General features: G+C 33.8%; 1 protein-coding gene across 1 annotated transcript in view; it reads right to left on the reverse strand.

Annotated features, from left to right (window-relative positions):
- LOC141459408 (dynein intermediate chain 2, ciliary) overlaps positions 1-21,496 on the reverse strand; it is a 32,874-nt gene continuing 11,378 nt past the window's right edge. Inside the window, exons 6-9 of the mRNA XM_074138473.1 lie at positions 17,431-17,605; positions 8,311-8,539; positions 4,096-4,332; positions 1-1,541 (exon numbers count right to left, since the gene is read on the reverse strand). Of these exons, the coding sequence (XP_073994574.1) occupies positions 1,349-1,541; positions 4,096-4,332; positions 8,311-8,539; positions 17,431-17,605 (834 nt within the window). The 3' untranslated portion in view covers positions 1-1,348. The remainder of the gene's footprint in view (positions 1,542-4,095; positions 4,333-8,310; positions 8,540-17,430; positions 17,606-21,496) is intronic.

A 21,496-nucleotide genomic window follows, 5' to 3' on the forward strand; every position in this document is an offset into this window, starting at 1 on the left:
CTGTTTATATTGATTTTATAAATAAGTTTAGCAACAAAAAAAATAGGTAATCAAACGATGGCATTAAAAAAAATAAGAGAATTCTCGTAACAGTAACAATACAAAAAAACAAAAATTACATGTTTAGCGTGAATACCCGCATGAGTTTTTTAGCCGCAGTTTACGTAAATAAAAGTAAATAAATTAGACCAAATATGCGTCCTAATCACAAACTACAACATTCCAACTACACCAAATTATCCAAACAATAACTGCTTTCAAAGGTTCTCTCAGAATACACTTCTATTTTCCAATAGAATTATTAAAAGCAATATTTAAAGAACAGTTTTTCAGAAATAAAAAATCTTGCTTCGACGTCCCGAACTGACACTAAAAGGCTTGGGAACTACCAAGTCATAAATTTTGCCCTAGGATAACATAAAGGATGCCACTCAATCTCTTGGGATACAAGAGAATTCCAAGATGACTAGATACAATTCTCCTACTACTTAGGGCAACAGAATCGCTGGAAATTGAACTGACCACTTGAAACTTTCTGCATAATTCATTATTAAAAGGAAACAACTGAGAAAACTGAATTGATCCAGGAGTTCTGCAGTATGATCTTAATATTGAGAGCTTATTGTTGATATCAAATCTGATAAATGGTGTTATCAAATAGAATATTTGTTAATTACGTATCAGTTCAAATAAAAGCAGAATGCATGTTTAGGAGTGCTAAAAAATTCAATTAGGGTTATTGTTAGGCTTTCCTCAAATTTTAAGCCCCTATCACTCATAGAATCATCAAGGATTAGATTAATTACTGGAAGAGCATTCTTTTTAAAGGACCTTTTTGTTTTGTGCAAGAAAGCACTTAGCTGATTTCTTTTGAGCCTAGAATAGTAACTACTCATATAGCCTTACTAATATCCCCTAAAGATCTACTTAGAAAGTTAACCAATTCATCTTGACAAATCTTGCATAACATAGAACGGCTACCATTGCCTACTCAAAGCGATCCACTGTTCAGATGTCTTGCGTTTCACGACTTGTAATGCTCAAATCTTGGACCGACAAATGAGGCAAGAGACAATACTCCAAAAATATACCTACTAGTTAGTTGTTCACAAAAACATGCATACACTAGATAGAAACGGGGGAAAAAAATAATTAAAGACCAACCAAAAATATTGTTCTTTTAACTGATCTAATTATTATATAATTAGTGACTTTCAACAGCATTCACTTTTTAAGAACAAGACGTTCATTTTCTCTTAATTTGCTGATTTCTAACTTATATTTACATCTTCAAAAAAAGAAAAAGGACTAAGATTTTGATAAACCTCATCAGAATGAGACAGATGTCTTAGATGTTATCATGGTCTCTAGTAGAACGCATATCATCTAAAGGTTTCAAATCCATTGGCTCCCTGACGAAGCTCAATATTTTCTCTAATTTTTTAATCTCCAAATGCCTGGGAGCCACGTAGGCAGCTTTCTTAGGCAGTTGTACTTGTAGTCGTAGATTTGGTGACACTTTGAATGTCTGTAACGTGCCTCTGAAATTATATTAATCTTTGTAAAACAACAAATCTTGAGAACAAAAATCTTTACCTTAGCGTATCCACAACCAAGTTTTAAGGGGGTTTACAAAACAAAAAATTACTATTTTTTAAATTAAAGATCTACTTGATGTTAGAAAGAGCAATTTTGGGACTTTTTTTTTTTTTAAGAAAACCCGGTTTGTGTCTTCTCGTATATTATTAATTATAGACACTACTGGTTAGTAGAACCAAACAAAGAACAGCTGGAATAGCTCCGATGTTTGCTGTTTACGTGAAACTGAAGGTAAAAATAAATTTGGTCAGCTTACTGCGTTAAATTTATTTCAAAAATTTAATACTGGTATTCTTAAAAACCAAAAAAAAGAAGCTTTATTCAGGTATGGTGAGACGTTAACGAGCCTTTAAAACAAACAGTAGTGGGCATTACGAGTATTCGAATAGTGAATCAATTTACTTTCATAATCCGTTTACTCGCTAACATGCACATTATCCCAAATCTCTTTTTTATCTTTCCCGTTTTCATATAACGGAAAAGATAAAACGGTTTTCATATATATGAAAACGGGAAAGATAAAAAAGAGATTTGGGATAATGCGCATAAACACACCAACCAGCCGCTAGTAGAATTGCGTCCATCTGGCACCTGATCGCTTCTATAAAAGATCTCCTTAACAGAAACTTACAGTTTAAAAAGTTAAGTATAAAGGTTGGTTAAACGCCAAAAGGGACACAAATCAGCAAGTACCCAACATTTAATTAATACTTCATTGGTATCATTTAAGTAATTTTACTGCATTAACTTTTCATTAATATTTTTTAGAATTTATTAGAAGTCACAAACCCTAATGCTGGCTATTTTCATATTCAATAGATTGGTTCAAGTAGCACACCATTTAACTTAGATCGACTGTAATACCTATTAATCTACAATTATCAAACTATTAATTACAGATTAGTAAGAAAAATTTTATTTAAAAAACATTAAAAGTAATTATGAGGCTAAAAAATTCAAAAATTAAAAAAAAATGTTTATACCAACATACTAGAATGATTTTGTTTATTTTTATTTTTAAATAAAAATCGTCGGTTTAAGTTCATTCTTCGATTAAAGTAATTGTTACTTTATGTAGTAGTCAAACGTTAATAATAATAGGTAATAATTAATCTGGGTTAATATTAAATAATATAGTTTTCTTCAATTACATTCTTAATCTAGATCTTTTCGTCAAAAGTTATGTATATGTAATATAAAAAAGATAAAGATATGCATATTTTTAGGACAGCTAAATACTCGTATTTAAGTATTTTACTGGGAGTACTCAATTAAAGGAACTACTGTAAATTTTAATTTAAAAATGAATACAAATGTCGAATAATTGATTTGTTATTAATTGTGTGTTATTCGTGCTCCCGAATAATTCTGTAAGAAAAATTGAAGATTCAAATTTTGTTTTAACTCCGTGATTCAAATTTCAACAGTAACCAACACTATAACATTGTCTTTTTCTATTTTAATGTACATGTGTAAGTGATTATACAGAATAAACGGCATCATAAAGAAGAATAATTTGGAACAGAGTTAAAATAAAGTGCCTATTTATTTATGAAGATGTAATATACATTTTATCATTAGTATAACAAAAAAGTTATTATGAATAAACTGGCCAGCATAAGGGTCTGTGACATCTATAGAATTCTAAAAAAATATTAATGAAAAGTTAATACAGTAACATTACTCAAATGATATCAATGAACATTTGGAATAAGCAATGAAATGATGGGTACTTGCTGATTTGTGCACTTTTCAGCGTTTAATCGACCCATATACTTCACTTCTTAAACTGTAAATTTTTGTTTGGGAGATTTTCGTACCTTTTGGATAGATTTTTTTTTTGTGAATTCTGATAAGTTACATATTTGCATTTTAATGAAAATCTGTAGATTTTCTTAACATTTGGAATAAGCAATACTTCCATTATAACCTGATATGGTGTTAAGTCGGGACCGTAACTACCACTGAAGAGATCTTTTAAAAGAGTGCTGAGAGTTGCAGTCCCCAAAGAATCCACAAAAATATTGTTCTTGGGAAAAAGTTTCGAATAAAGTTGGAAGGTACGTGTATCAATTAAACTGCGATATCAGTATTTCCTTTTAAAAATAGTTAGAAAAATTATATTGCTATTACAATACTTCTCACTAAATGTTCTAAAAGTTCTAATTAATGTTTCTCTAATTAGTAATTATCTTATTCCTTAAATCTCTTAAATAAATGCCACACGCGCTATTATTACGCGAGTAATACAAATTCAACATGGCCGAAAATTGTGACGGTACTCAATGGTTTATTGGGGGTCAAATGAATTTTCGATTAGTGTAAGAGTGCAATTTAAGAAAAACTGTAACTTAAGTAGAATTATTTCATCACTGACTCCTTCAAAATGGACTTCCCATGAAAATTTAAAATCTTTATTTCCATTTCCATTAGATAGAACCTAATCCAAACCTGGTTGGTGGAGGAAAGGAATTGATTATATCCGGAGGTACTGACCTCGTGTCGCCGACTAGGAGGATATGAATCCAGCAATTGAACTTCAGTCTGGTCAGGTGGTTGTTCTGCTGATTGCAGATTACCATCTGCACGCAGATTGGATTGTGCTTGTTGACATTCAGGTCGAATATCTGCACATTGCCATCAGCGGTAGCCGCCGCGAACACGGTGCTGGAGTATGGAGCCCACTGGATATCGTGTATGGAACACTCCAGGTCAAAAATAAATAACGGTTCCCTGTAATAAAAATAGAAAATTAATTTAAAAAACGTAAAAACTTCTGTAATACTTAATTGAATTTCACTATTAGTGGTCGAATATATGTACGTTTCTTTACTTTCTTCTACAAATGGTATGAGTGATCACCAAAAACACACGTCATGAGATCCCCTGAATGCAAAACTTCGCTTTTTTAAAGGTTATTAGTGAATGTTTATGTCAGCAACCCTCACAAATATAAAATCGCCAGAAGTACAAATTTGTTATTCCATTCAAGTGATACCAGTGGATAGACAATAAAGTTCTGGCCAACAACTTTAACCAAAATTAGTCACTAAGTACAATTGGATTACATTAGATTCAGGCATGGCGTTGACCCTGTTCCCTGTGCCCGCTAAACCTTATTGTGCCGACGCCTTGCTAGTCTAGTCTAGTAACAGAAACCACTGTTTTCGTAAGATCCAGGGTTTATTCCCTTCAGTCAATTTTTCGATATCATTTCTTCTAGTCTCAAACTTAAGCAGATTAAAAGAGGCTCCTCCTCTCACGATTTACGCAATAGCCTTGATTTGATTGGTCCCACTGTGCTGACTACGACCTAACAATTAAAAAATATAACCAAAATGATTCTGTAAATGCGCTTGGCCACGTCCAAGTTGAAGCACGTGGCTAATTACCGGCAGTACCAGTTAGATGTTAGAGATGTGTCAGTTGCCTTGACCAGGTGAAGCTAGTAGTATAGTGTTAATTAACTGCCACTCCCGCCCAAAGATTTTAAGGATCGTAAATGATATCGCCATAAACTGCCACATATGTTCGCCAACCACTAGAAATCGTCTAGATCACGCACAATAACTGTTCGAGAGGCTACCCTCCAAATTGGCCTAAACCTAGGTAAACCATTGAGAGCCATACCTGCCAAGTGAACATGCACAGTACTGAAGCCAAACAACTTTTGGTACAGTTGCAACAATTGAATGAAAGAAATGCACCTTGTTGAGCAAAAACCATCCGACTTTGTGATATTACAAGAGAGAATACAGAATTTATTTGCTTTTTTAAAAATACAAGTTTTTATAAAAGCAGGAGCTCAGCGCGTGAAACCAACACAAAAAGATATCTTTTTTATACATATTATATGAACATAAAGAAAACACAAAATAAATATGGACAAACCAGGTCAAAACCAATAATAATTTTCTTTCTTTCTATCATTAAATGGAATAAGGAAAAAGAATAGATAAATATAATTAAGCAGAATATTAAATCAATAAACAGAATAAATAAACATAAACAAACCAGGTCCTAACAAAATAATAAAATGGTTCTTCATATTTTACAATCACAATAAAAAAAAAATTAAAAAATTAATTAATCCTCTAACATAAATACAGTGAGTATCTTTGAAGCCAACGTTGATTATTATTTTTGAGAAACAAACATGTTTTTACAAAAGTACACAATAATCTAATTTGATCGGCATTAAAATAGTTCAATAAAGAAGCAAGTTTATCCAAAGGGGAACTTTTATCAGAGAGCGGATATTGACTAAAAAAAACATAAACTTTTATTATTAATAAATTTACAGCCTACTAAAAAATGAGAACTGTATCTGGCAGATTATCGGGACAAAGCTTGCAATTAGCGTATGGATTAAAGTAATAAATTCTATTATTACGAAGATTTAGGTGTTTTAAACATTTCTATTGAATCAAGAACAAACAAAAACAAGCAGTTTAATTTCTCAATACTGTCGATATTTAGGAGATATTTTAATTTTGTTTCACTGTCGGCAAGTAAAAAAGAGATTTCTAGGAATTTTTGGCGTGATATAGAATTACTCGGGCAATATAAAAGCAAATGATGTAGGCCCTACATTGTAGGGGATGCAAGAGACATAGTGGCTAGGTTAAAGTATTCTTCAAAAGAGTGACTCCTCATAAATATGGCGATAAATAAGATACCGGACCATGGTTTTGTGGTAAGAAAAAAGTCAAGGAAAGTAGAAATGGATTTAAAGATGTGGATCTAGAATATTTAAAATCCTGAAATAGCTATAGCGTGGGAAAAACTGGAAGAGGGCAGTAATAAAATAAAGAGATATTAAATATGTTAATATAAATTGGGATAGCTGAGTGAAAGGAATACTGCCTCTTTTAAATCTGGAATAATAAGTTCGGAGAGCAGGCTGAAAACGGGAATCTAAAGAGGTGGAGGACGCCACCAACACTCAGAAATACCAAAAGATTTAGGCAGTAAAATATTCTTATATTTACAACTGAAACAATAGTGCAAAACATACTATCTAGACCAGAAAAGAACAATCAAAATTTTGTCCCTTCATAATTAGACATATAGTTATAATTAGCACGTGCTTGGCTTTAAATTGCAGTATATGTTCGCTTGCAATTAAACCACAAATTAATAGACAATTTCATATGGCTTTGGACTTAGCCTTAGACTGGCACTGTTAATGAACAGTGAATGAATGTAGAGAAAATGATCTCTACAATTAGAACACTCGCTGAGATATTAGACGACGACATATATTAGGGATGACACAAGGGGAAAATGGCCATTAAAATGACATAAGTCTCATAAGGGGCACAGGACAGGGAGACCTACACCGGTGTAGACGGGACGAGATAGTGATCAGATCACTTTCACCTTTTATACAGTTCTGCCAACTGTATAGGCGGAAACGACCTGCTGGCAAGATGACACGAACAGCTTCAAATTTAAACATCTCTTCGGGAACCGAACAATGCTATTTGAAAGTAAAAAGCGAACTCTACAATGTTAGTGTCTCAAATGTATATGTCCATGGACGTTGCCTCAGAGGATCAAAGTGATTCACTCTATTAAGATCTAAAAAAGAAGCGAATATCTGTCCAAACAGTGATATAAAATTATGCTCAGTAATTACAATTCACAAATTTAACTATTTTCCATCCCACGATAGACAGATTTAGTCTTCTAGCAGAAAGCAAAAAAAAAAATGGTTTGAATTCCCATAACATGAATTAAAAGGCGCCCTGGGAATCGGTAAATGATGACACCAACATCAGATCGATCATGTGAATTATTAGTTCAAGTTGGACAGCCAGGGATCAGATAAGTAGATAATGAGAGCAGTGATGCCAGAACCCTTGGCGTTAGAAATTGGCAGACCGCTACTTTGGAACAGAGAAAGATGCAGCGACATTCTCGAGAAAGTAAAAGAATCATTAATGGGTTGTAGAACCACGGATAACGATGACAAGGGGAAACTGCATTTCTTTGAGACCTCAATCTTTAAGAGATCTCTCTGATAAAAAGAGAGACAATATTCATTCCCCTTTTCACTCCCGAGAATAAACGGCTGCCAAAACAATGGAAATCCGCCATCTTATTAAAAATTACGAAATGGTCACCTAGGGAAAAAATTATATGTATTCAATTTTCAAGGTTCTGCATCGTTTTCTCCAACCCCCTCTTAAAGAGTAAGACCTTAACTGGAGGATGTTATAGAGAACAAGTTGTTGCCAGCAAAAGCGGTGAAACGTGCGGGAAAACTTAATTCTCCGTCAAAACAGCGCTCTGTCATGGAATTCCTGATGGAATTGCTTTGTCATGGAATTCCTGATGGAATTGCTTTGTCATGGAATTCCTGATGGAAAACACGAGTTGAGACGAGTAGAACCTCCTTCTTATTCACCTGGCCTTGCTTTGAGTGAATTTTGATTGTTTTACACCATAATACTTACTCTCTAAGGAATACTGTTTACTTCGTTATGAACTCTAGGACCTGCTGTTAGTATCAGAAACATTAGCTAAGAAATCTTGTTTAAAAAAGTTATGAAGAGCGGTTGAGGAACTGGCGGCGACTTAGATAATGAATGAGGCCATTTAGACGTATTATTTGGTACCTATTTATCTGAAAATAGATATTGTTCAAATAGATATTTTCATGTTTTTTAAATGTATATTGTTTTGGTGTGTAAATTTTGTACTCACTTTCTGCAGTCTTCCCAAATTTTTATTCTCCAATCTTCACTAGCTGTTAGAAAAATAGTGGGAATAAAATTATTAATACTTATTTGATAAATAGGCATCTTATGGGCGTGGTACACGAACAGATAGTTGGATGCATACGAGATGCTGCACTTGTAGACCAGACCTTCTGACGAGCCAACGTAGAAGATCTCAAAGTCTTTAGGGTTGAACGTAACACAGGTACAACAGACTAGAACAAATGAATTTGCTGTGAACAATCACTCGACTTTCAATTACTGTAATGTAACTAAAGTCTACGCGTTCTGACACACTACAATTTCAAAATGATTTGATTCTTGATGCTTACTGATGGAAATACATATCATCAACTTCAATAGGATGAAAAAATAACTATGAATCGGTCACCAAAAATAATGAACAGTAATCATCAATTCTTATAACTTAAACCTACCTTTGAACCAAAAATTCCATGTTCTTTTCATAACTAGCTGTCTTTCTAGGCTGGAAAAAAAATCAAATTTCCCTTGTTCACCTCCTCTATTCATAATTGTTTTTACCGTCTAAAAAATGCTTGGCCCAGAAAATAAAATAAAACTGGAAAATCTTCCAAAGTTTTTAGAAATTCCTTATTTTTATCTTTCTAACATTCTATTTCTATTCCAGCGAGACGCGTCAAGTCGGCAAGTTTTCGATAAAATAGGAACAGAAAAAAAGAAAAAAAATACTTTTAATGGAATTTCATGATTTTACTAAGCCGCATTAAAAACGTAAGTCGTACATTAAAAACGGTAGGACAGTTGTATAAGGGTTGATCGTCAAAAACTGCACGAAAATAGTGTAACGTTGAAAACACCCAACTTTGACAATTTTTCCCTCTTTTCCTATAAAAGATAAAATTCCCAATTTTTCTTTAAAATATAGGGCAAATCCTCCTTTATTACTGTATTTTTTTGCAACAACGCTGTTTAATTAGTTTCCGAGAATTACGATGCTAAATATGGGCAAAAAGCAGAGTGTTGAAGAAGACAAGAAATAGCATCAGATTTTTTATTGACCTTGAGGAACTCCAGTAGCAATTTAGTGAGGTTCTGAGAGGATAAAGTTTATGGAGACACGGAATTTTTAGTTTTTCAAATAGGAATAAACAGAAAGGTAAGGTAGGGAGCGAAATTATAGTTAATCAGTCTAGAAATCAGACTATCACGCCAGACTGTATTTAAAGCTTTCTGAATTTCCAACAGCGCCAAACCTGTATGTTTTCTGTTAGAATACTGCAGTTCAATCATCAACTATTATAGTTATCCTTTTTATTCTGTAAATTAATTTTGAAAACCATTGGGTAAACTCACACCTGAAATAAGGTTGCTTTCCAACTTTTGTGTTTGATTTCAACCAGATAACTGTTCACCTCGGCTTTTAAAGAATTTAGTTTTTTCTATTAGAATGTCTTGTGCTACATAACTCTGCAGTGCACTAGAGCAGGGGTGAGCAACCTTTTTAATCAATGGGCCAATTTAAATTTTAATTTTTTTTGGCGGGCCGCACATACATTAACTCTTACTAATAATTTACGAAACGTCCGTATTGCATGTTTGAACAAGTCACCGACAAGTGTGTATCTCGTCACAAAAAAATCGCGCAGACGCGGCGCGTTCGTATTGCATGTTTAAAAACGTCGTCGACAAGTAACTCGCCATAAAAAAATATTTTGGTTTAGTATGTACTACCATTTTATTATAATTAATTTTATAACAATGTATTGGATGGGAGAAAGTGGATAAAATAAATTCAATTTTAGAAATGCTTGGCGGGCCGCGTGTTGCTCATCCCTGCACTAGAGTGTACAGTAGAGTTATTTGCGCAAAAATTTGAAAATATTTAGAGTGATAAGTTAATTATAAGATCTAAAAGATTTTATAATCAAACTATAGTAGTGAATGTTTAGTGTGTTGTTGAAGAGGCTCCTCTATTAGGTCTACATACAACTACTTGCGGGTTGGATGATTTACAGTTTCTGATATAACCATTTTGAAACTAGAAATACTTTATCATAATTTGTTTTTGAAGCTCCTTAACTTTCCTAAATAATTTGTAATGATAAGGAGATATGTTTTCGTTTATTAAAACTGTCCGGTAGGACAGTTGTATAAGGATTGATCGTCAAAAAGTGCACGAAAAAGCGTAACGTTAAAAAACAACCAACTTTGACAATTTTTTTCTCTTTTTCTACAAAAGATAAAATTCCCAAATTTTCTTTAAAAAGAGGGCAAACCCTACTTTATAACTATAATTTTTTTGCAACCCCCCAGACCTAATAGATTTCAAGAAAAAAGTTGCCGAAAATGAGCAAAAACGGCATTTTCAGAAATTGTTGTTGTTCTTCTTCTTGTTGTTGTTACCTTTTTTGTAAACTACGTAGCGCCTAAACGCGAGAACCGATTTTCATGAATGAGGTGACATTCGATTCGGAATTTTATGTAGATGTGCCTTTTGGGGGTCTCGACGCTGTACACCGAATTAGAGAGGAGTTAGCCCCCTTTATGTAAGGCCCCCTTCAAAATTATTATTACTAATTATAATTACTCTGTAAATCTTAGCCCGATTTTGATAAAATTTGGTAGGATGATAGAGTTAGGGCTCCCCTACGTAACATTAAAGCAGCGATCTGCTCTTACACTAGTTAAGGGGAAGTATAGCAATCGTTTCAAATTATCGACAAGTGAACTGATTTTCATGAATGAAGTGTCATTCGAATCGAAATTTTGTACAGATTTGCACTTTAAAAGTCTCGTCGCTACGCCTCATATGGAGGGGAGTTTGCCCCACCCAAGTAAGGCCGTTTCTAAAACTATTATTACCAATATTTCTATAACGCTTTGTCCGATTTTGATAAAATTTAGCACGAAGAAGTGATTAAAGCTCCTCTACATGGCTGTGACGTGCCATCATGCTCTTACACCTACTAAGAGGAAGTACTGAAATCGTTAAAATTATCAATGGGTGAACCTATTTACATTAATGAATTGTCGTTCGATTCAAAATCTTTGCCTCTTTGCCTTTTAGGGAGAAGTACTGTAATCGCCCGTTTATTTTTCTTACTCCTCTTAAAAGGAAGGTCTGAAATCGCAGTTTAAATTTGCTTTTTACGTACAAATACCCTCCTATTTTATATAAAAAGGCTTTCTCAAAAAAATTGTTATTGAGGATGGTTTGGGGACCGCAACTATAATCATTCTTTAAAAAGATCTCTCCAGTGGTAGTTACGGTTCCTCTTTAACACCTTATCAGGTTATAATGATAGAATTGCTTATTCCAAATTTAAAAAAAACAGTAAAGCAGATATGTAACTTAGCAAAATATACAAAAATGAAAATCTATCCAAAAGGTACAAAAATCTCCTTAACAAAAACTTACAGTTTAAAAAGTTAAGTATAAGGGTTGATTAAACGCCAAAAGGTACACAAATCAGCAAGTACCCAACATTTCATTCAAGCTTAGTTGATATAATTTAAGTAATTTTGCTGCATTAACTTTTCCTTCACATTTTTTAGAATTTATTAGATGTCACAGACCCTTATGCTGGCCATTTTCATCTACAAAAAATTTGTTCAAGTAGCACTGTAGATTGACTGTAATATCTATTAATCTATAATAATCAAACTATTAATTACAGGTTAAAAAGAAAACGTTATAAAAAATAAAAAAAATTACGAAGCTGCAAAATTTAAAAACTTTTTTAAAAAAATGCTTACACCAACATACATCAATGATTTCGATTATTTTATTTTTAATAAAAATCGTCTGTTTAAGTTTATTCTTCGATTAAAGTAATTGTTACTTTATGTAGTAGTCAAACGTTTATAATAATAGGTAATAATTATCTGGCTTTATCGCAAATAATATAGTTTTCTTCAATCACACTCTCAATGTAGCTGTTCTTCTCACAATGTTATATATATGTTATCTAATATAAAATAAATAAGTATTGCATACTTTTAGGACAGCTAATTATTCCAGTATTTTACTGTAAGTAAAATTAAATTACAATTGAGAAATGAATAATTGTTGTTGAATAATCTACTTGTTATTAACTGTGCGTTATTTGTGCTCACGAATATTTCAGTAAGACGAATTCAAGTCTGAAATATTGTTTTAAATCCTCCGTGATTCAAATTTAAACAGTAGCCGACTCTAACTTTGTCTTTTTCTACTTTAACATGCATGTATAAGATGTGACAACTTCAGAATAAAGGGCATATTAAAGATAAATCAGAAGAATAATTTGGAATAGAGTTAAAATAAAGTACCTATTTAAAAACGAAGATATAATATACATTTTATCATAATTATAACCAAATAATATTATGAACGAACTGGCCAGCATAAGGGTCTGTGACATCTAATAAATTCTAAAAAATGTGAAGGAAAAGTTAATGCAGCAAAATTACTTAAATTATATCAACTAAGCTTGAATGAAATGTTGGGTACTTGCTGATTTGTGTACCTTTTGGCGTTTAATCAACCCTTATACTTAACTTTTTAAACTGTAAGTTTTTGTTAAGGATAAAGATAGGTTTACTAGGTGAAGTAGCAGTAAATAATTCGGTGGTTAGCTTATCTTTATTTATTTTCTTACATTTCAAGAATACGTCTTTTTCTTTGTTATTCATAAATTTTAAAATAATTGAAGGCAGACAATTTCTTCACTATTTTTTAAAAAATTGACGATAACAAGAACGAATACGCTCTTCTCTTATTTCAAAGCCAATAGCCAGCCCTATTCTTTGCATTTTTTTAACCTCTCATTAATCGCAGAAATGGCTGTGACAATATCATTTTTACAAGCCTTTACAGATGAGACAACTTCCGCTCGATCAGCTTTTAAATCTCATAGTTAAGTGTAAATGTAATCTAATTGGGTAAGTATACGCTACCAGAGTCGGTGCCCCCCCCTACTCCTATGTACACTGTCATTTTCTACCTTCAGTAACCATCATTTAACGTTCTATATCTTAATAACTAGTATCAGTAAAATATTGCAAATTATACCAGGTATAGTGCAAACATTTATCTACAATTCGGTAAAAAAATTCATTAAATCTGAACAATATGAAATGAGATATAAAAGTTTGAAATTTGAACGATTTACAATTACGATTATTCCGATTTTAATGATTTCTTTACCGAATTGTGGAGAAAAGTGAACTGTATATCTCAGTGAACTCTACTCTATATCTGGTATAAATAGCATTATTTTAGTCGCAATGCTTTTTGCATTTTGGAGCTTTTACAAATTGTGCTGTATCTCTTTTCCTATTCTTCCGATTTAATTGCTTTCTTTACTGAATTAGAGAGAAAAGTATACTCTATAAGTGGAATTAATAGCAATTTTTTAGTGATAATAGGTTTTGAGATATACAAGGTTAAATTTTGGAGCTTTTACAAATGGTTCAAATTTCAAACCTTTATATGTCTTTTTCCATTTTTCTGATTTTAATGGTTTCCTTACCGATTATTAGAGTAAAGTCTTCTATATAACTGGTGTAAATAGCAATGTTTTATTGACAATAGTTATTGAGATATTAAAGGATAAATTTTGGAGGTTTCTGCAAATCTATTAAATTTCAAACCTTTACATCTGTTTCTTCTTATTCTTCCGATTTTAATGATTTGTTTATCAAATTGTAGAGTAAAGTCTAGTCTATAACTGGTATAATAAGTACTGGTTTAGTGATAATATGTTTTGAGATATAGTTGGTTAAATTTTATAGCTTTTGCAAATGGTTCAAAATTCAATCATCTATATTTCTTTTCCTATTCTTCCGATTTTAATGCTTTCTTTACGGAATTGTAGAGAAAAATCTGGCATGAGGACAGATATGACTTTCTCTAACTACTGTTTTCCAGGTATAACTTATAGGAATATTTTATCATAAAAATACCCACTTTTCAGAAAAATTATTCATATATTATCTTTTGATCTCGTAATTTATGTAATCTGATATGTCGTTTAGAAACAATCTTAGTAGTTATTTTAGGAATAATTTATGAAAAATGAAAAATCTATTCCATACTCACGGTTAAAGAATTTTCTTTTTTATTCTGAATTTTAGGATGGCATTTAACTCCTTTTTATATTATAATACATTCATCTTACTGAAAAGGTATTTTAGGGGGAATATAGTATACCTATTACCTCAAGAGTCACCTCTTACTTCGAAGGAAAAAGTTGACAAATTTATATTTTTAGAATTATGAACTCATTGATAAAATATTTATTAATTTTTTTGAATTTAAACTAATTTCGAGGTCCTTTTGAAAACGAGGTCTCAGGTGCGATCCTGGTGCACCCTCCTTAAATCTGTCTCTGGCACTACGTACTGCATAACATTTTCCTCAAATCTTTTTCGTGGATCACGTACAGCTGGTTGGCCATTGTTTCTCTTTGATAAGATTGACGGAATAAATCTCCTTTTCATTACTAGGAAAGAAATCGTTTGATAAAACGGAAAATCTCTCGGGTTTTTTAAGAATTCTTCAGATTTGAATTCAAAGTTCGGTTTGCTGTTGCTTATGTTGATCTCCTTAACAAAAACTTACAGTTTTAAATGTTAAGTATAAGGGTTGATTAAACGCTAAAAGGTACACAAATCAGCAAGTATCCATCATTTCATTTACACTTCATTGACATTATTTAAGTAATTTTACTGCATTAACTTTTCCTTCACATTTTTAGAATTTATTAGATGTCACAGACCCTTATGCTGGCCATTTTCATGCATAAAATATTTGTTCAAGACTGCAGACTGTAGATTGTAATATCTATTTATCTATAATAATCAAACTATTAATTACAGGTTAAAAAGAAACAAAAATATGAGGCTAAAAATTTCAAAAACTTTTTAAAAAAAATGTTTACACCAACATACATTAATGATTTCATTTTATTTATTTATTTATTTTTATTTTTAAATAAAAATCGTCGGTTTAAGTTCATTCTTCGATTAAAGTAATTGTTATTTTATGTAGTAGTCAAACGTTTATAATAATAGGTAATAATTATCTGGCTTTATCGCAAATAATATAGTTTTCTTCAATTACATTCTCAATCTAGGTATTCATCCCAAATGCAACAATGTTGTATATATGTAATATAAAGTAAATAAGATATGCATATTTTTAGGACAGCTAATTATTCCAGTATTTTACTATAAGTAAAATTAGGGGGACTAAATTAAATTACAATAGAGAAATGAATAATTATTGTTTAATAATCTACTTGTTATTAACTGTGTGTTAATTGTGCTCACGAATATTTCGGTAAGACGAATTCAAGACAGTAGCCTACTCTAACTTTGTCTTTTTCTACTTTAACATGCATGTACGTATATGTGATTTATCATAATTATAACAAAAAAATAATATAAATGAAGTGGCCAGCAAAAATAACTTATTAATGAAAATTAATGCAGTAGAATTACTTAAATATTAATGAGGTATTAATGAAATGTTGGGTACTCGCTGATTTGTGTACCTTTTGGCGTTTAATCAACCCTTATACTTAACATTTTAAACTGTAAGTTTTTGTTAAGGAGATTTTTGTACCTTTTGGATAGATTTTTCTTTTTGTCTATTTTGCAAAGTTACATATCTGCTTTACAGATTTTTTTTAAAATTTGGAATAAGCAATTCTATCATTATAACCTGATAAGGTGTTAAGTCGGAACCGTAACTGCCACTGGAGAAATCATTTTAAAGAATGATTATAGTTGCCATCCTCAATAACAATTTTTTTGAGAAAGCGTTTTGAATAAAATAGGAAGGTATTTGTACGTAAAAAGCAAAATTAAACTGCGATTTCAGTACTTCCTTTTAAGAGGAGTAAGAAAAATAAACGGGCGATTACAGTACTTCTCCCTAAAAGGCAAAGAGGCAAAGATTTTGAATCGAACGACAATTCATTCATAATGTAAATAGGTTCGCCCATTGATAATTTTAACGATTGCAGTACTTCCTCTTAGTAGGTGTAAGAGCATGATGGCACATCACAGCCACGTAGAGGAGCTTTAATTACTGCTTCGTGCTAAATTTTATCAAAATCGGACTAAGCGTTATAGAAATATTCGTAATAATAGTTTTAGAAAGGGCTTTACTTGGATGGGGCAAACTCCCCTCCTTATAAGGCACTGCGTCGAGACTTTTAAAGTACAAATGTGTACAAAATTTCGATTCGAATGACACTTCATTCATGAAAATCGGTTCACGCCTCGATAATTTGAAATGATTGCTATACTTCCTCTTAACAAGTGTAAGAGCAGATCGTCGCTTTAATGTTACGTAGGGAAGCCCTAAGGCTATCATCCTACCAAATTTTATCAAAATCGGGCCAAGATTTACAGAGTAATTAGTAATAATAATTTTAGAGGGGGCCTTACATAAAGGGGGCTAACCTCTCTCCCATTCGATGTACAGCGTCGAGACCCCCAAAAGGCACATCTACATAAAATTCCGAATCGAATGACACCTCATTCATGAAAATCGGTTCGTGCGTTTAGGCGCTACGCAGTTTACAAAAAAGGTAACAACAACAACAACAACAAGAACAACATCAATTTTTGAAAGTGCCGTTTTTGCTCATTTTCAGCAACTTTTTTCTCGAAATCTGTTATATCTATGTTGTTGCAAAATATGGAATTCTTTGGCAAGTTCTGGGAACTTTACCGGCTGCTCTATGGTGGCGGTGTATAGATGAGAGGAAGGACATCTAGTTTTTCATCAGCTTGAAATCTTATTATCAGCCTTTCCAAATGTTTTTAATCAGATCTAAGCAACCCGTGTGGAAACGTTTGTGTGGCATTAAAAATTTCTAGATTCAATTCAACCATGTTTTAAATCAGATATTAAAGCACAAATTGAAAATAGAAATTGGTATTCTACATAGTCCTCAAACAATACGAAGTACTGTTAAGGCTTGAGAGAGACTTAGAAAGAATAATGCAGACGACTTTTATTAAATTCTAATATAAACTTCCTAGGCCGTTCTAAAAACTTGGCCCTGCTCTAAACGAATCTGTATCAATTTTAGATTTTATTTGCTCATATATTTAAAATTATGGATACCTTTCAGAGGTTGCACTACGTTCCCCATGAGAATCTCTCTGTCGTCCATAGACAGGGTGATCACCGGAGACTGCATTAGATCTGTCTTCAGTAAAATCCATTTGAATATGCGACCATCTGACCCGGCTGAGAAGAAGCCAAGCTGTTTGTCACGATGGTCGTCTACCCAGATCACCTAGCCATCAGAAAACTCCATTGATTCTAAAACTTTGATATTTACAATTATCACACTAATCAATTTGGGCCTATCTAGAGTGTTTTTGTGCACATTTTGTCCTCTTCAATTGATAATCTGTACTGTGATTTTTATTTCAGAGAAAACTAATGACGTAATCTTACGTCACTACTAGAAAGAGAAAATTGCATCTGGTTGAGCTTGAATGTTAGTGGTGTGTGAGAAAGAATAGCTATAGTTGGTGAATTTATTACAGAATTGGCCTCATCCCTCTGGTAACTGTAAAGCTGCTGATGAAAACTAAGGGGAAGTTGTACATTGACCAGGTTATTGTGTAGGTTGATTTCCAAAATTGAAAAGTGAGAATTAGAAACAAAGACACTTTCGGGGCTTCCACTTTATTTTGATGAAGTTTTACGATAGAGTTAAATTTTGTACGTACATTATTATTCCCAGTTTTCAATTTTATTATTACTTTATCTAAACATTGTTTTTCAATTCTTTTATGGGTAAATTTTATTTCATTTGCACAGTTTTCAAATTACTTTCAATTGCTTAAGCCAACTATCCTGCATAGTGGTCAATTTAACATTTATTACTTACTTGAGCCAACTCTCAAGTAAGTGATTCACGTAGGCAAATCAGACAACGTGGTCGCTTTCTCCACAAGATTCACTCTTTGAGAGTATCACTGTTCAACACTCTTATGTCGCCACAATGCGCCACCAAAACTTACCTCAACGTTTGAGTGATTCAGGTTAGGTTACCTACGCTTCCTGGTAACTCCATTCTCTCTTCTTATTTTATTAATTTTGTATTATATTTCGTCAAACTGTCTTTAACGAAGCAATCACCAGACTTTTGGAAGAGCAAGAGTCGGTCATCAGGCCAACCACAGCAAAAATGGCAAACCACCCTTTTACCATAACAACCTTTTTCCAGTTTATAGTCTTTCTGAGCTAGGTCACAGAGAACGGAAAGTAGGGCACCTTTGAATCTATTCTTTTTCGCCAAGAGTGGTCAAAACATCTACAGTAAAGGTATACCTCATGCATTAGTCATATACTCTTTTGTGAACTGTAACCTAATCTATTACTCGTTTTTTATAGTCATTTCCAGTCCTGTCATCTGTATCTATCTTCTTTACTGAACCAGCGAACCTACCTTCATGGATTGAAGGCACGTTCATTTGCCCGGGACGAAGCTTTCACGGTCGAGTCATCTTATATTTCGGAAAAAGTAGTGGATAGAAGCGCAGAACCTTACGCTTTTACAGATTTCTAGAGGAATGAATATTTTGTTAAAGATCTATCTAGCTTGTTTTCTACAAGACAATAAATGACTGGCAAAATCCAGAGAGTACGTCGTCAATAGCACTCAAGTTGACAATTTTCGTTGGTGCAAGAGGGCAATTTTATAAAATGTGGATGTTATGTTATCACCACAAGGGGTAGCTGTTGATTGCCACTACTTGGGAAGGTGCGTCCCCACGAGTCACCACAGCTCACTACACTAAGCACTCTCACCACGACAGTACACATTGCATTTATACTGTGCACAAAACTTTAAGGCATGAACAGTACACGCCCTAAAATAACCGTTCCTAGGCAGCCGCCCCGGATGGGGGGGAGCAAATCAGGAGGCTCTAAGTAGGCAGCCCCTTCATCTGACCCAGGAGCAGTTGGTTGATGACCTGTTCTCCTTAAATCACTGTTATTATGAAACCCCAAAGAGATAACGCCGGATTGATTTATGACAAAGACAGAGGAACCGCCTAATGGACTTCAGAATTGGATTTTGGGACGTTTTAACTTTATATAAACCAGAAGGACTTCAAATCCTTCTCAAAGAAATTGACAATTACAGATTGGACAGGCTGAAATGCAGGAGGTTCGCTGGACCGGCAGTGGATTACTGGAGGAAAAAAATCCATACGGTATATTACAGTGGCCACCAGAAAAACCACGCCTTCGGTACGGGCTTTGTTGTCCGATGAAATATGAGACAGAATGTAATAGGATTCACATGTGTGAGTGAACGTATTTGTGTAGAACGTACAAGTGGAACCTTCTATAACTACAGTCTGTTTAGCTGTCATGCCATTGATTGTCGACCATTGATGTTTGTCCGAATAGTGATGTTAAGATTTTAGTGGGTGATTTCAACGCGAAAATTGGTAGAGAGTTGGTTTATATGCCAACCATCATACCTCATAGCTTGCATGAAAATAGTAACAACGGTAAAAGAGTAGTTAAATTCGCGTCATTGAGAGAGCTGGTAGTACGTAGCACGTTGTTCCCAGGCCGTCGTATTCACAAGGCCACCTGGCGATCTCCAGACGGCTTATTAACCTTCTTATTAGTGCGCCACATCGCCTAATTTGTTAACACTAGAACCTACAGAGGCGCTAACATCGATTCTGACCACTATTTAGTTATTGCTCGGATTAGATCTAGGATTTCCAACGCAAGAAATAGGAAATCAAGTAAGCCCAAAAAATTCAATATAGCAAAATTGAAAGACCCTAGTACTTTAGAAGCTTATCAGCAAAATCTCCACCCATCCGTGGCAGGCATACAATCCATGAGTGGAAGTGATTTCATTCAAAGCACATGGGGTGGTTTAGAAAAAGCGATTACTGAGGTAGCAGAAGGGGTGATAGTTCTAAGAAACAGGAAGAAAGGTCACCTTGGTTAGACGAGGAATTAAAGTAGTTACGGACGCTAAAAACGCAGTTTATAGAAATATGGACCAGAAGCGCTTTACAAGAGGAGCATCTGACGAATACAGGAAAAAAAAGGCGCATTGAGAAACAGCTACATAAAAGGAAAAAGAAAGTGTGGGTGAACAAAAATATTGAAGATATAGATGTCTCTAGGAATGTAAATGAGAATAGGAGATTCTTTCAGAAAGTTAATAAAGGTAGAAAGAAGATGGTTCGATACTCACTAGAAAGAACGAGATCGTGGACAGGGGTAAGACACTTCGGAAGTGTTCTGAATGACAAAAATGAAGAGGAGATAGGAGGTGATAAAGACAACACTGTGAGGGATGAGGACGCGAAGGAGGAGCCCCTGGACTTGAAAGAATTGGTAGACGCCATCCAAAAAATGGGAGCAGATGGGCTACCAGCAGAACTTTTTAAGTCGGGTTTTGAAGACTCCACAAAACGCTCTAAGATCTGATTTTTGCGATCTGGATTTATGAAAAAATGCCACAACAATGGGGAAGTGCAGATAAGAAAGTTGACCAACTAGAGTGCGCCAACTATAGGGGTATCTCCTTGCTAGCTTACGCAGATAAAATTTTCTCAAACCTGCTGTTCAGCAGACTTACTCCGTATGCCGAACGTGAGATCGGGAAATATCAGTGTGGTTTCCGGAGAGGCAGATCGACGGTGGATCAGATCTTCACCCTCCGAACAATTCTAGAAAAAGCCCATGAATATAAAATGCCGACGCATCACCTCTTCATAGATTTTAAAAGTGCTTATGATAGCATTAAGCGGCCAAAGCTCTATGAGGCAATAGAGCATGGGAATTCCACCCAAGCTTATACGACTCATCAAAATGACTATGCAGGAAGTCAAGTGTTCAGTGCGAGAGCAAGCCGACCATTCAACAGGCTTTTGGGTCAACAAAGGTCTAAGAGAAGGAGACGCATTGGCATGCCTGCTATCCAATTTAGCCCTGGAAAAAGTCATTAGGGACTCGCGCATCCAGACGACAGGGACAATATTTTCCGTCGGTTCAATTGCTAAGACGATCTTGATATCATAGCGCGATCTTCGTCGTCCTTAATAAGTGCATTTGTGGCCCTATAGAGTGCAGCACTAAATATGGGCCTTACAATCAATGTGGCCAAGTATTGTTTACAGGTGAAGAAGGAGGT

This window comes from Rhodnius prolixus, unplaced genomic scaffold (genome assembly GCF_049639745.1).
Source record: "Rhodnius prolixus isolate KJV_2025 unplaced genomic scaffold, Rpr scaffold_11, whole genome shotgun sequence".
Classification (NCBI taxonomy): Eukaryota; Metazoa; Arthropoda; class Insecta; order Hemiptera; family Reduviidae; genus Rhodnius; species Rhodnius prolixus.